At 34.4% G+C, this 16,642-nt stretch overlaps 1 protein-coding gene across 1 annotated transcript in view; it reads right to left on the reverse strand.

The window, feature by feature from the left end:
* The window catches only part of FCHSD2 (FCH and double SH3 domains 2), a 194,461-nt gene that overhangs the window by 122,116 nt on the left and 55,703 nt on the right, over positions 1-16,642 (reverse strand). The window contains exon 4 of the mRNA XM_010973089.3: positions 8,168-8,244. Coding sequence (XP_010971391.1) covers positions 8,168-8,244 — 77 coding nt within the window. The remainder of the gene's footprint in view (positions 1-8,167; positions 8,245-16,642) is intronic.

Raw genomic sequence — 16,642 nt, forward strand, 5'->3', positions numbered from 1 at the left:
AGGACTATAAAATAAAAGGGAAAATCCTTTCATTATAGAATTTAAAAAGAGACCTTTAGAGATTATTAGACAAATAGCAGGCAAACATATACTCAACAATGAGACACCGTGAAAAGCACAAAATTCAGTTAACTGTCAGTCAGAAGACCTGGATTCAAGTTCTAGTTAACCAATATAATCATATGTAGCACACCTCACCATACTTCCATTTCTTCAATTGGCAAATGGAAAAATAGCAAAAAATACCAGCACCATGTAGCTTACAGGGCTATTTTAACAATTAAATGCAAGTGATATGAAAATCCTTACCACAGAGATTCTTGAAATGAATAAATAGTAATAGTCACAGAATTGCAGAAGAAATAGAAATACTTCTATTAACATAATAGTGATAGTTCCAGTAGTAGTGGTATTTTTCATCCCAATTGAAGAAAAATAATAATGGGTCATAGAGTGATTTTTTAAAAATTTTATTTCACTAGGCTTCACATATACAATTTTGAAGCATAAGGAAAAGTATCAAGCATTTATGGTATTTTGCTATTCTGCTCAGGTCAGGAAATGAGGCTGAAAATTATAAAAGAAAGGAAGGAAATTCTTTTAAGAACCTATCACATGATAGGCACTATATCATGTATTTTACATTTATCATATCATTTAATTCTCATGACAACTTTGTAAAATAGGCATTATCCCCATTTTGTAGAGTAGAAAAGTAAGGCTCAGAGAGGTTGTGAAATTTTTCTACAGCTATTCACCAGGAAACAGCACTCTTATGGTCATAACCTAGACTTTGCCATTATCAATAACTACTCCTCTGCTCTAATCCCAATTTAATCATCTAATCTATGACTAACACCTCCTATTTCCACTCACTTCCTTTAGGATTCTCACTCTACAATTACTCAACCCGATCAGAGCCCATGATCCATTTGATCCTACCTTCCTATACGGTCTCTTACTCCCTCTCATAATCTTCCTTTACAGCTCCTTACCCAGCCTAGATTTCATGGTCCACAATTATAATCACCTCGTATGTACACCCTATTATCCTTGCCTACTCTCTTTCCATCATTATGGAAAACCCAAAACCTTGGTTAAATCCAAAATTCTGTTTACACCATATCAAAGTCTGTGCAACAGAACAATGCTGGAGAAATCAATAATCATGCTGCCTGGTTTCACTTTAAATTGACGTCACATAAATTCTAGTCACCCCCCTTGGGTGCTACCCAGCAATCTTACTACATTCCCCTAACTCACTTATTCTCTTGCTCCTCTAAATAATTATCTCCCACCTTCTCCTCTCATCTCAAACCTTTAATATGACCCCACTTTCAGCTGACAATAAAGATAAAAGACAATGTCCACATGCTCCCACCATACCTATCTATCTATCTGCCTCTGCACCCATACACTCAGCCATCCCTCCTTTTACTCTGATAAATTAACCTTGTTCTGAAGGCCAATCCTTTGCATTTATACTATACTATATAATCTCTCACTCAAGAATAGCAATTCAGTAATTGTGCTTTTTCCTACAATACCAATTTTTCCACCTCTACAGGGTTATTCTCATGAGCATATAAAAATGCAATAATATCTCCCATATAAAAAAAACCTTCCATCAACCCTCCATTTCTTTCTAGCCTCCATTTCTTTCTAGCTACCACCCCAATGTCTGTTCCCTTTAACAGCAAAACTCATTGAAAGAACCGTCTAAAATTACTGTTTCCACTTACTCTCCTCCTGGTCTCTCTTGATTCAATTCAAATAAGGCTTTAACATTCACCATTCTGAAATTACTTGTCGCAACCACCAAAAATCTCCCTTTAGCTAATCCCAATAGTCAAATTCAGGTTTGGGGCCTATTATTCAATTAGTCAGGAGCACTGACCAAGTTTATCCTTCTTGAAATGCTTTCTTCACTTGGCTTCCAGGACATCACTCTTCTTGGTCTCCTCTTACCCCACTAGCCACAGTTTAGTCTCCTCTGCTGCTTCCTCTCCATCTCATTGCCCCATGAATGCTGGAGTGTTTGCACAGTCAGCTTCTTTTCTGTAACTACATATTCACTCTTTGGACATACTCATCCAGTCTCCTGGCTTTAAATAATGTCAATATGCTGACTATTCCTGAATTTTTAATTCAGACATCTTCCCTAACCCCTCCCTATCCAACTTGGATATTTAGTAGGCAACTTAAAACTAACATGCTCAAAACCAAATTCTTGATTTCCCTAAAATCAATTCTGATCATCTATTTCATCTCATTGACAGTTACTCAAACCTTCCAATTGCTCAAGCCAAAACCCCTAGAGTCATTGATTCCTCCTTTTTCTCTCACATTCCACATCTGATCCAGTAAGAAATATGGTTCACTAGACTTTAAAAATATAATGGAATTTGATTACTGCCTATCTCTTCCACAGCTACTACCCTGCTTTCAGCCACCACTATCTTGTGTCTAAATTACTGTAATTGCCTAAATGACCTCTCTGTTTTTGTTCTTATCTCCCCACATTCTACGCTCTATACAGTACAGCCCTTGCAGTGCCAACCACTTCTTGGTGGTCAGTATTCTTCTCACTATGCTTACTGTCCTTATTACCAACTGACATGTTTAATTACTCATATGTCTATTGTCTTGTCTTCTATCACTAGAAAGAAGGCTCCATGAAGTAGAAGCTTTGTTTTATTCACTCGTGTATCCTCACTACCTAGAACAGGGTCTGGGTAGTGCCAGTAGGCACTCAATAGTACACAGTCTAACTAGTCCATCTGGTATGATGTATCATTTAAGGCCTGTATTTCCTTACTGATTTTCTATCTGGATGATTCCATCCCAAAGCAGCAGAAAACACATTATTCTTAAGTACACGTGAAACGTTCTCCAGGATATATCACATGCTGGGCCACAAAACAAGCCTCAGTAAACTTAAGAAAACTGCAATCATATTAAGTATCTTTTCTGACCACACACTATGACATTAAGATTCAACTACAAGAAAAAAACGCCAAAAATACAAACATATGGAGGCTAAACATACTACTAAACAACCAATAGATACTGAAGAAATAAAAAAAAAAAATACCTAGAGACAAACCAAAATGAAAACACAATGATCCAAAACTTGTGGGACACGGCAAAAGCAGCCCTAAGAGGGAAGTTTATAGTGATACATGCTTACCTCAGGAAATAAGAAAAATCTCAAAACAACCTAACCTTAAGCCTAAAGCAACCAGAGAAAGAAAAACAAACAAAACCCAAAGTTAGTAGAAGGAAAGAAATCATAAAGATCAGAGCAGAAATAAATTAAACAGGGGCTTAAAAAAAAAAAAAACCAGAAAAGATCAATGAAATTAAAAGCTGGTTCTTTGAAAAGATAAACAAAATTCATGAACCTTTAGCCAGACTCATCAAGAAAAAAAGAGAGGGCCTAAATCAATAAAATCAGAAACAAAAAAGAAGTTACAAATGACACCACAGAAATACAAAGGACCATAAAAGACTATTATGAGCAACTATATGCCAGTAAAACGGACAACCTAGAAGAAATGGACAAATTCGTAGAAAGGCACAATCTACAAAACTGAACCAGGAAGAAATAGAAAATATGAACAGACCAATTACTAGTACTGAAATTGAATCAGTAATTAAAAAATTCCCAACTAACAAAAGTCTACAACCAGGTGGCTTTCACAGGTGAATTCTACCAAACATTTTAGAGAAGAGTTAACACCAATCCTTCTGAGATGATTCCAAAAATTGCAGAGAAAGGAACACTTCCAAGCTCATTCTATGAGGTCACCATCACCCTGATACCAAAATCAGACAAAGTTATCACACACACACAAAAATTGCAGGCCAATACCACTGATGAACACAGATGCAAAAATCCTCAATAAAATACTAGCAAATCAACTCCAACAATATATTAAAAGGATCATACAACATGATCAAGTGGGATTTATCCCAAGAATGCAAGGATTTTTCAATATCTGCAAATCAATCAGTGTGATACATTAACAAATTGAAGAATAAAAACCATATGATCATCTCAATAGATGCAGAAAAAGCTTTTGGTAACATTCAACATCCAATTATAATAAAAAACTTGGCAGAAAGTGGGCAAAGAGGTAACATACTTCAACATAATAAAGGCTATATATGACAAATTCACAGTTTACATCATACTCAGTGATGAAAAACTGAAAGCATTTCCTCTAAGATCAGAAATAAGACAAGGATGCCCACTCTCGCCACATTTATTCAACATAGTTTTGGAAGTCTTAGCCACAGCAATAGAGAAGAAAAGGAAACAAAAGTGATCCAAATTAGAAAAGAAGTAAAACTGTCACTGTTTGCAGATGACATGATACTATACATAGAAAATTCTAATAAGGCTACCAGAAAACTACTAGAGCTCATCAATGAATTTGGTAAAGTTGCAGGACAGAAAATTAGTATATAGAAATCTTTTGCATTTCTAGACACTAACAATGAAGTATCAGCAAATGAAATTAAGGAAACATTCTCATTTACCATTACATCAAAAAGAATAAAATACCTAGAAATAAACATACATAGGGAGGTAAAAGACTTGTACTCTGAAAACTGTAAGACACTGATGAAAGAAAATGAAGACAACACAAACAGATGGAAAGGTATATCATGTTCTTGGACTGGAAGAATCAGTATTGTTAAAATGGCCATGTTACCCAAGCCAATTTACAGATTCAATGCAATTCCTATCAAATTACCAATGGCATTTTACACAGAACTGGAAAAAAAGATGTTTAAATTTGTATGGAAATTCAAAAGAGCCAGAATAGTCAAAATAATCTTGATACAGAAGAACAGAGTGGGAGGAATCACACTCTGACTTCAAACTATACTACAAAGCTACAGTAATCAAAACAGAATGGTACTGGCACAAAAACAGATATACAGCTCTATGGAACAGGAGAGAAAGCCCAGAAATAGACTAAAGTACTTACGGTCAATTTATGACAAAGGAGGAAAGAATATACAGTGGAGAAAAGACAGTCTCTTCAATAAGTGTGCTGGGAAAACTGGACAGCTACATTTCAAAGAATGAAATTAGAACATTCTCTAACACCACATACAAAAATAAACTCAAAATGGATTAAAGACCTAAATGAAGATCTGATACTCTAAAATTCCTAGAGGAAAACATAGGCAAAACACGCTTTGACATAGCCTGCAGCAATCTCTTTTTTGATTTGTCTCCTAGAGTAATGGAAATGAAAGCAAAAATAAGCAAATAGGACCTAATTAAATTTAAAAGCTTTTGCACAGCAAAGGAAACCACAAACAAAATGAAAAGACAATCTACAGAATGGGAAAAAAAATATTTGCAAATGATGAGACTGACACAGGATTAATCTGAAAATATACAAACAGCTCACACAGCCCAGTATCAACAACAACAACAAAAAACAACCCAATCAAAAATGGATGTTAGACTTGAACAGACATTACTCCAAAGAAGACATACAGATGGCCAACAGGCACACTAAAAAGATGCTCAGTATCACTAATTATTAGAGAAATGCAAATCAAAACTACAATGAGGTATCACCTCACACCAGTCAGAATGGCCATCATTAATAAGTCTACAAATAATAAATGCTGGAGAGGGTGTGGAGAAAAAGGAACCCTCCTATAACTGTTGGTGGGAATATAAACTGGTGCAGCCACTATGGAGAACAGTACAGAGGTTCCTTAAAAAACTAAAAATAGAGTTACCATATGATCCAGTAATCCCACTCCTGGGCATATATTCAGAGAAAAGTCTTAACTCAGAAAGATACATGTACCACAAGGTTCATAGCAGCACTAATTACAATAGCCAAGACATGGAAACAAGCTCAATGCCCATCAACAGATGAATGGATAAGAAAGATGTGATAAATATACACACAATGGAATACTACTCAGCCATAAAAAAGAATGAAATAATGCCATTAGTAGCAACATGGATAGACCTAGATATTATTATATTAAGTGAAGTTAAGTCAAACAGAGAAAGACAAATACCATAAGATATCACTTACATGTGGAATCTAAAAAAAATGTGAGACAAATGAACTTATTTACAAGCCACAAATAGACTCTCAGACATAGAAAACAAATTATGGTTACCAAAGGGGAAAGGGGTGAGGGGGAGGGATAAATCAGGAGTTTGGGATTAACATATAAACACTAGCATATATAAAATAAATAAACAACAATGACCTACTGCATAGGAGAGCTATATTCAATATCTTGTAATAACCTATAACGGAAAAGAATCTGAAAAAGTATCAGTATCTGCGTAACTGAATCACTCTGTTATACGCTGAAAACTAACAGAATATTGTAAATCAACTACACTTCAATAAAAATAAATTTTAAAAAAAGAAAACAAACCAATAAATTTATTCTGACTGTGGTGGTGGTCACACAAATCTACACATGCAATAAAACATCATAGAACTTAGTATGCATACACCTACATACACATAAGTAATACATGTAAAACGAGTGAGTTCTGAATTAAATTGGTCAATTGTATCAATAACAATTTACTGGTTGTGATACTGTACTATAGTTATGTAAGATATTACCACTGGGGGAACTGGGTGAAGAATATAAGATTGCTCTTTGTACTAATTCTAAAAACTGCACATGAACCTAAAATAATTTTTTAGGTAAAAAAAAAAATTAACAAACAAAACCACAGATCTTCCCTAGGTCTGGAATATAGAACCACAACTCAAAAAGACTCTAGAAAGTGGGATTAAGTTAAATTCATAATCTAAGATTAATTTATATAGTGACTGATAACAAGCAGAAAGTATAATGTTGCTTAAGGTGCCAAGGGTTGGGGAACCAAGCACAAAATTTCAAAGGAGAAATAGCCAGAGATGAGGAGAGAAAGGTAATTTGGGGTCAGGATTCTTCTTGGCTTTGGATATCATTTTAAAAAAATTTTTTTAATTTCATTCTCTTGACAAGGAGAAACAATAGGAGATTTTCAAGTATAAGGGTGACAGTAGGCCTATTTTACAAAGACATACAGATGGTTGGTGGTATTGTAAAAGGGAGAGAGCACAGGCAGAGAAGCAGCTACTTAATATTCCTGAGAGAAGGTGAGATCTGGGAAGGAGTCAAAGTTAGAGGCAGCTAACTTTTTCATTCCCAAGCTGAGGAATTAATAAAAACATAGATCATTACTAGTTTATAGGCAATATTTAAAGACAGAAATGCAGATAAGATTACTTAAAACAGTCAGTCACTAGAGAGCTGAGAGAACTTTGAGAAACATTTACATAAAAATGACTTGCAATGGTCTGAATGTTTGTGTTCCTCCCAAATTCATATGCGGAAATCCTAACTCCCCAAAGGTGATGGTAATAGGGAGGTAAGGCTTTGGGGCTGGTGAAGGCAGAATAGTGCCCTTATAAAGCAGACCCCAGAGAACTTCCAAATCCCTTCTACCACGTGAGGGCACAGCCAAAAGTTGAAAAGTCTGCATCTCAGAAGACAAACTCAGAAGACTCACCATGCTAATATCTTGGTCTCGGACTTCCAGCCTCAAGAACTGTGAGACATAAATTTCTCTTATTTATAAGCCACCCAGTCTGTGGTATTTTGTTATAGCAGCCTGAACAGAGTAAGATAGGACTGAAAAAAATCCTCAGATTTTTTTCTTTTTTAAGTTACAAAAGAAAGTATTATAAAAGTTGAGGCCCACAGAATCCTATCTTTTGAAATTTAGAATTTGTTTCAGATGTAAAGAATCAATGATCATGGTAGACCATTATACTCTTGTTGGTGTATTGTTGTAATAATGTGTTTTATCTATAGGTCACTGAGGAAATAATTTGTGTTCATTGTCATCTACCTTCTTGAAATTCCTTATGCGTGTATTAATTAATTAAACAAAGTATAATCTTGGCTAAAGATGCATGAAAATGATCTATTTTATAAAGATTACATATGTTGTAGAACATTAACATTGATAATTTGACATTATGTCTGAAACCATAAAGAAGCAATTTTTCTTTAAAAAAACCAGAGTCTACATTATCTATATGTGACATGGCTCTGAGTGAAACCAGTTTTAAAGAAAATGGGCAAGAACTACTTATTAAGTTACCTGTAATCATTCCGATCATCAGCTTTTATTCCAGGCCAATCTCTCTTCAGATACTGACTAGCCAACTTCTGGATACCCTGTTCAAAAAAATACACATACATATGTATACAAAATACATAATACAAATTATAAAGTAAGTATTGTGCCATAAAGGATGCTTTTTCCTTAAAATACATTACTTAGATAATCCAACCTTTTCATATGTAAATTTAATTCAGAGATAAAGAACCAATTATGAATGGTAGAGCACTATAACTTGTTTCATTACTGTCAGTCTTTTCTTGTCTGCATTTTTAGGAAAAAAGGTGAGTATAAAGATGAAAAAATTGAAATGCTTTTTACTTCATCGAACTATGTGAGCAGCCATGAAAACAAACTACCTTTGTTATATCACAGAGAACCCAGCTGTCCACCTCCACAGAGATCTCATTACTCAGTTTGACATTTCAAGTTCCCACCATTCCTCTGCTGCGGCATATATTGCATTTCTGAATCCCAGGAGCCAAACTCATACAGCAAGAAAGACAACAACGCATTTAATTTGGAGCAGAAAGATACACACTGGCTTGTAAAATTAATGAACAAACTTTCATGCTATTCTACACTAGTAATTTTTAAGGCAAATTTGAAATGTTTTTCTTTTTAAGTAATACAGTGGCACAAGTAGCTTAAAATGAAAAAATTAGTTTCAAAAGAAAAACTCACTTTTGTTATACACATAACATGAACCTGGACAAACAGAATATTTATCCATAATAGGTACAGTGGGTATCAGGATTTGAACAGAAAAGGCTATTTCACTGGCAAGAGAGGTTAAACTACTCACTCTCAATATAGAACATACTACTTTTAGAAGGAAACATAAGTGGTCCCGACACTATAACAGGTTCCTATGTAATGGATCAGAAGATGTTAACTTTGGGATAGTTGTCTCTATACATGTAACTTTAAAAAGAGCAAATAAAATGCTGAGATTAAGAACAATCACATTAATTGTTTGTCTACTTTAAGCAGAGATTGCCCAAGTAAAATCAATGTGGCACTGTATACATGGTACCTTTCTACTAAGGTCTAATGCCAAATCAATTTGGCTTAATTAAATCCATCATTGAATACTTCTGTTTACCATTATTTCAATGAGCCCAAAGGGTAGCAAGAACTATAGAGAAACACCTTGGAATCTCAACTTCCTTTTCAACTTGGCAATAGTTTCATTTCACTATTTTCAGGTCCTGTGCATTCTAAAAACTCACATACAACTGCATAACCATAATGTTTCCACTAATACACCTTATACTTTGGGGAATACAATTAAGTCTTCCCTGACTATGTACAGGACTTTTTTCACTTCTGTACCTTTTTCATACTGTTCCCTATTTGTATGAAATATCTTCCCACCATTCCCATTCCTATCTGCTTTTCGTACTGCCCTTTCTTTAAATCGATTTTTAAATTTCCTAACATGAAATATTCAAAAGTATATAGAGAAAAATGTGAAAAGTTTCATTGCCTAGGTGTTTGGTTTCATTTCATTAAAACAGAATAGTTAATCATTCTTTCTGCATTTATCAGCTTGAATTTTTTTTTAAAGAACTATCCTATCTAAACTATTTGGGAATCCTAAGGTACAGTCCTTAGAGGAAAAGGAAGATAAATACTTGATTGTGTGGTTTTAGTCCAAAAGTCAACAATGAATTTTCAAAGTAACATTATGAACTCACATATTTTGAATAATGGATGTGTTTCAATCTATTGCAGTCACGATTCTTTTGATGTTCCAAATGCTACATCTGTGGTCAGTGAGAGTCCCTCCAAGTTGGCTCCCATATCATGACTCCAGTAGACTTTAATAATTCCTTTTTTTTCTTTTATAGTTTTTATTCTAGATCTTCAGTAAGCTAGTTTTCCAAGGAATTCTGATTACTTTCAGAGAGAAATCGTATTTAGAGACCATGGTATTTAGAGACCATAATCTTGGCACTCTATTATCCTATAAGTCTTACTTTGTATCTTTCTCTAAGAGGCTTTCTCTAACCACTGTATACAAAGAAGCTTACCCTCCAACAAACTCCTCTCTCATCCACCACCCTACTTATTCAGAATCCTTATACATTATTACAGTATGGTTTAAATTTATTTTGCCTATTTACTGACTATAAGCTCCATCAGGTATGGATCTTGTCTTTTTTTTTTAATTACTGCATCTCCAGGCTATAGCTAAGAGCCTAGTATTTAGTTGGTATCAATTATGTTCACTGATTGCATGAATAAATGTCACCTATATTATTCCATTTCTAATGTATAATACCAAAACTCCTTTTGTGTTTTTGATATTCTGAGTTACAAATGCTTAGATCAAAATTTCTCTGATTCCTAATTTTTGTACACTCAAAGGAAAAAAAAAGTACCAGATTGCTAAGATTATGATCAGGTAGTTTTAATATAATAAATAAGTTCCTTAGTAAAATTATAGTCAAATTTTACCTTCTCCATGATTGAAAGGGAACGTATGTGTGAATACTCCAAAGCAATGGAAAAAAAAGTTTAATCCATACTTAGAAGGCACTACATATTAATTTTTGTGAAGCTTCAAATAAGTCAAGATCTCTGAATTCAAAGAGCTCATAATATGTAGATAGGAATAAGAAGGATGCAACATAAAATGAGAGGCAACACGTAGGTTACTGCCAAACAAGTGGCAAATTGTGATATAAGTACCCAGAGGAGGAAAAGATCATCTGATATTTTCTTTGCAAATTACTTCCAAATAATATGATAGTGACTATTTCAGTTTAATCACTGCTAAAGTGGTCGCAGAACACTTCATACAGAACATGGGATGTAATATGAACCTCAGATTATGAGAAGGACTAAGAGGGCAGAATCACACTATAAATTTAAATAAAACAAATGAACAAGCATCTCAACATGCTTCTTTCTTAATTCTGTTAGGCCTTGTTATAACTACAGAGAAACTGGACACTTAGAACGTACATAATTTACTTAAGATCACATAACTAGTTAAGTTGTTAAGTTTGAATTAGAACCCCTAGTTATCATTCTAAATCTTTGCTCCCAAAATCATTTTAAAGTAGATTTTATATAATTCTTTAAAAATTTTTGAAATCACTTCAACTTGTTATCTTTTATGCATTCTAAGTTACAACCGCAATTTCCAGAGCTCTAAACCACAATGTTGAACTGTATTAAACTGAATGGAGCCCTTCAGGGATGAGATGGGGGATTCATGAAATAGACAAACAGTGAGATCTTTAGATGAAAGACTTTATTCAAGTTAGTTCACAGAGAAAAGAATCATGACTTCTGGGTGCTCCATGCAGCTGTTCAAGATCTAATCTGCATGGATGCTCAAGAAATACTCCACGGTCATTTTAAGAAAGGCCCTAAATAACATTCATGCTTCTGAAAGTATTCTATCCTTAACTGGTTTATCTTTTACATTATGCTTAAAGCTGTATTTTATGAATAAAAGATTTATTTGTATAGAAAATAAAATCTACCCCCAACTAAGCAGTTAAGGAAGATAAACCTGTGGTTGGTAATTTTTGTGTGCGTTGTTAAAAAAAAAAAATCACTTCCCAGTGCATTATTACTTTCTAAAACTGGTGCACTACACACACACACACACACACACACACACACATTTCTATTTACCTGAGTATCACTGATATATAATGATGATTTGATTTCCAATACAGTCTACTCTGAAGCAGTAGTTTTCATAAAAATGTACTGTTTGGAACATCCAATAATATCCCATTTCAACTTTATAAAAAGCCATCAGTGTCTGATGTAAGACCTGCTTTGTTTCACCTCTCAATAACACTTGCTATATTGCTCTAACAAGTAAAGCAATACAAAGAAAGTCCCTGTTCAGCAGACATTGGGAAATGGACTGATAGCTTAACCTTCTGCCCATTTACCACAGAAAGCAGAGCAGGAGTGTGCTCCATGGCTCTCACAGGTTATTCTGTATCCATTTCTTCTCCCCAACATACAGAAAAACTAGTATTTAGATTTCACTAAGGATCTGACCTCAGATGAGACTTCAAAATGATAGGAAACCATGTTATTCATATAGTATACCTTTTCGTCATGAAATTCCAAACAGTATGCAAATGACTTTTTAAAATTAACAAGTTCACTGCATAAATTGGATACTTCTCAAACTGATGTAAATTATACAATGATTATAAATTATACAATGTCTTTACTATTCTTAAATTAATAGAGAATCCACCCCCACCCTTAAGAAAAGTTATGAAATACTTCTCATTGTTTTGTGTGGTACATAATTGAAGTTAAATTAAAAAATTAATCAATAGATTATTTTAAATTACATAATAAATTACCTTTACTTTTCTATTCATTTCATGAGGAAATGAGGCATTAATCCCATGTTATATATTAAACATATATTTACATATTTTAGCCTTTTTATCAAAAATAAAGATTAATATTGTTTAAACTTAATTATGTAAGAACAACCAAGTTCTAATGAAATTTTTATTGATCTATTTGATTTGAGGACTAAACAGAATAAAAAATAGGTGAAATTTAACACAGATTCATGATAAAAACTCTCAAGAAACTAGAAGCAGAAAAAAAATCCTTAACTGAACAAAGGGTATATACAAAAAGCCTACAGTTAACATACTTCTAATGGAAAGTGAAAGCTTTGCCCCTAAAATCGGGAATAAGGCAAGGATGTCCTCTCTTACCAGTCATTTTTTGACACTACTGGTAGTCCCACCGAGTACAGTAAGGCAAGAAAAAGAAACAGAAGGCATACAGATTGGACAGGAAGAAATAAAACTACTTTTATTCACAGAAGCATGACTAGTTATGTAGAAAACCCCAAAGAGTCTACAAAAAAAAATCCTTCTACAACTAATAATTGAATTGAGTTTAACTAGCAAGGCTGCAAGCAAGATATGAGGTCAACATACAAAACTCAATTGTTCTCCTATGCACCTGTAATGAACAATCAAAATTTGAAATTAAAAAAAAATTATAATAGGTGGGAAAATGAAGTACTCAGGTATAAATCTAACAGAACATGTAAAAACTATGTGAAAAAGTTTAAAACACTGATAGAAAAAATTGAAGAAGATCTAAATAAATGGAGAGGTATTTCATGTTAAAGGAATAGAAGAGTTCACACTGTTAAGATGTCAGTTGTTCCCAATTTCATCTATACATTCATTGCAGTCCAAATCAAAATTCCAGAAAGCTTTTTTGTAAAAAAAAAAAAAAAAAAAAAAAAAAAAGTTGTTTTCTTCCTTCTAAAGTTTTCTTTAACTACATTTATACAGTTTTGTTAAAGTTGAGTTTTTAAAAACTCTTTTAAGACTAAGCATTATTATACCTACTTTAAAACATGAAGCTAGACAGTCTAATTCAATTCTGGGAGCATGCAAGGATACAAACATAACTCATCCCCATTGAAGCAATTTCCAGCTAAATGCACAACATAAATGACTTCTCACCAGAAACTGTTACTAATGTTAAAATCAAGTATCAGAGGATGAGCTTGTAATAATAAAATAAAGATCAAAGTTCCCACAACCATGAAAATATCTCAAGTTAGGAACCATATCATTAGAACAGATCCCAAGCCTCCGCAAATTTAGCAACTCAGTAAAGACAAAGTCAACCAAAGTAAGCTTGAACTCTTTTGATCCTATATACCATATATTGCTGAAGTTAAAGAAAACGTTAAAGGAAAAAAGCAACTCAGAAAAATGCCATATACATGTTATTAATACTAAAATTGTTTCATAAGTTTCCATTATTTCTATGTGTAATGGTTACATGATAAATAAAATTTCTGGAAATAACTAACATTATCAAATGATTCTGTATCGTAAGCTTTGTTCATCATATTTAACCTCACAGTCACACAAAATATGCTACTTTTTAACTGGAGGGGGGAAACCCACCAAAGAGTGTTAGTTTGGATACACAGAACTAATACACAGCAAAGGCAGTACTCAGACTCAGAGTATTTCATTCACTGAACATCAAGTAAATTGTGACACAGAACCTCTGAATAGCAAAAGAGAGTAAACTACAGAAGGACACAAAATCAAAACAACCAAGACTGCCTGCCAATCTGTCAATCAATAAGATAACTGAAAATCCTCTGGTGCAAAGTGCCACCAGAATTTTTAAGCAAATTTAAACAGGTCACTCCACAGGGCAGCTAAAGTACTACAAAATAAATGCAACATGTTGAATCAGAGACTCTAGAGGTGGGGCTAAGATATTGATAGCTTAACAAGCTTCAGAGGTGATTCTGATGTGCAACCAGTAATGAGACTCATTAGTACATTGGTTAAGAGAACAGACACACAAGCTTGAGTTTAATTCCTGGATCTTGGCAAGTTATACAGCTTGTCTTTGCCTTGCCATTTCCTTATCTCAAAAATAAAGGCAGTAATAGTACCTACTTCAAACTGATGCTGATATAAGTAAATGAGTCAGTGCTTACAAAGCACTGGGGCCAATGCCTGCCATACATTATGTGCTCAATGCCTACATTCATTAAACAAATCTTTACTGAGCATTCACTACCACATGCCAGATGCTATTTTAAGTACTGAACACTGCTGAAATGTTCAGGTTCTTATTAATGTTGTTACTACTAAAATGAGAATGGTAAAATATTGAAACAAACTTTTGACTTTTAAGAAGAAACTTACAAAAGAAGAAGAAGGAGAAGGAGAAAGGAGGAGGAAGGAGGAGGAGGAAGGAGAAAGGAGGAGGGGGAGGAAGGAGAAAGGAGGAGGAAGGAGAAAGGAGGAAGGAGGAGAAAGGAGGAGGAAGGAGGAGAAAGGAGGAGGAAGGAGGAGGAGAAAGAAGAAGAATAAGGAGAAAGAAGAAGGAGAAGGAGGAGAAGGAGGGGGAGGAGGAGAGGGGGAAGGGGGATGGGAGGGAGAGGGGGATGGGAGGGGAAGAGGGAGAAGGAGAGGAAGAGGAGGAAGAGGAGGAGAGGAAGAGGAAGGAGAAGAGGAAGGAGAAGGAGAAGAGGAATGAGAAGGAGAAGAGGAAGGAGAAGAGGAAGGAGAAGGAGAAGAGGAAGGAGAAGGAGAAGAGAAAGGAGAAGAGGAAGGAGAAGGAGAAGAAGAAACTAATGACTAAGAGCAGACTAGCTTGGCCAGTACTTGAAGGGAACCAGCAGCAGAACTGGTAATAAAACATGGGTCTTTTGATTTCCAAGCTTCCCAGCAGAGCTGAATATTGAGCAGATTTAGAAAGGCACAAAATAACACAATCCAAAGTAATAAAGTGTTAGAGCCAACATAATTTTGAAATGTGCCAAAGGTAGGAAACAATAAAGAAAGTATAGGAAACAGAAAAAGCCAAAAGAAGCAAGAAGGCTTCACAGCCTTTATTCTAGTACAATATTATACCAGGTTACACAGGATCTTTGGAGTCAAACAAATCTGAGTTCAAAGCCCCACTCTACCATTTACAAATTAGGACACTTAAGTGCACTATTAACCACTCTGAGCTTTAGCTTTCTCTGTAAAATGGGCATAATGATGGAACCCTAAACCTAATGATTAGACCAATGCCTGGAATACAGAAGTGCCTGATAAATGGCAATCATAATTACTGTGTGCATTTCTACCCTATTAGAAGTTAGAGTCCAGGCATATTGTGTTCATTCACAATTATTTTTCACCTTTGCATTTTTGATTGCAGGCTTCCATTGATTTAAAAATATCCCTTCTCTATATCCACTCAATATTCCTACCTTCTCTAGATACTCCAATCTCAATTCTCATGTTTTTCCACAAAGTTGGGGCCCTTACTGATTATGGCAGGCTGATGGCAATTAATCATATGAATTGGATAAAACCCTAGTAACAGTATACACTTTGTAACTTTTTATGTATACCTGTCTTACTTTGTCAATTAGATCTTAGGTTCTGAATATAAAAGTCCTAAATTTACTTGTAATTCTACAAAAGCTAACAAACTTGTTACACACACGGCTTACTCTCAAAACACTGGATGACTTTATGAAAAGAAGAGGGCAGTTCTCTAGGATATTCAGACTATATCCTTCTTCTTCCAGTCCCTGACACTGAAGAGTAGGAAAATTAATTTATGTTATTTTTATATGAAATAGCCATGCCCAAAACAGGGATTATTCTAACAAAAAGAATCAGCAAGTTGAGCTTTTTCCACATCTGCTACATGCAAAAATAGTTTTCTAGCTAAAATAGTAAATACAATACTAAGAAATTTTGATAACTGATCCTAAAAGACTGAGAATCCGTCATCGAGATTTACCTAGTTGAACCTTCTCAGATGAAGACTAGGTACTTAGTCAAGATCTCTCACTAAGTAACAGGGCCAATGCACAATATAAATCACAACATGACTCCCACTTCAGTGTTCTTTTTCCAGGACAAAAATATATGGGGGGGGGCTGGATTCTCT

This window comes from Camelus bactrianus, chromosome 10, assembly GCF_048773025.1.
Source record: "Camelus bactrianus isolate YW-2024 breed Bactrian camel chromosome 10, ASM4877302v1, whole genome shotgun sequence".
Classification (NCBI taxonomy): domain Eukaryota; kingdom Metazoa; phylum Chordata; class Mammalia; order Artiodactyla; family Camelidae; genus Camelus; species Camelus bactrianus.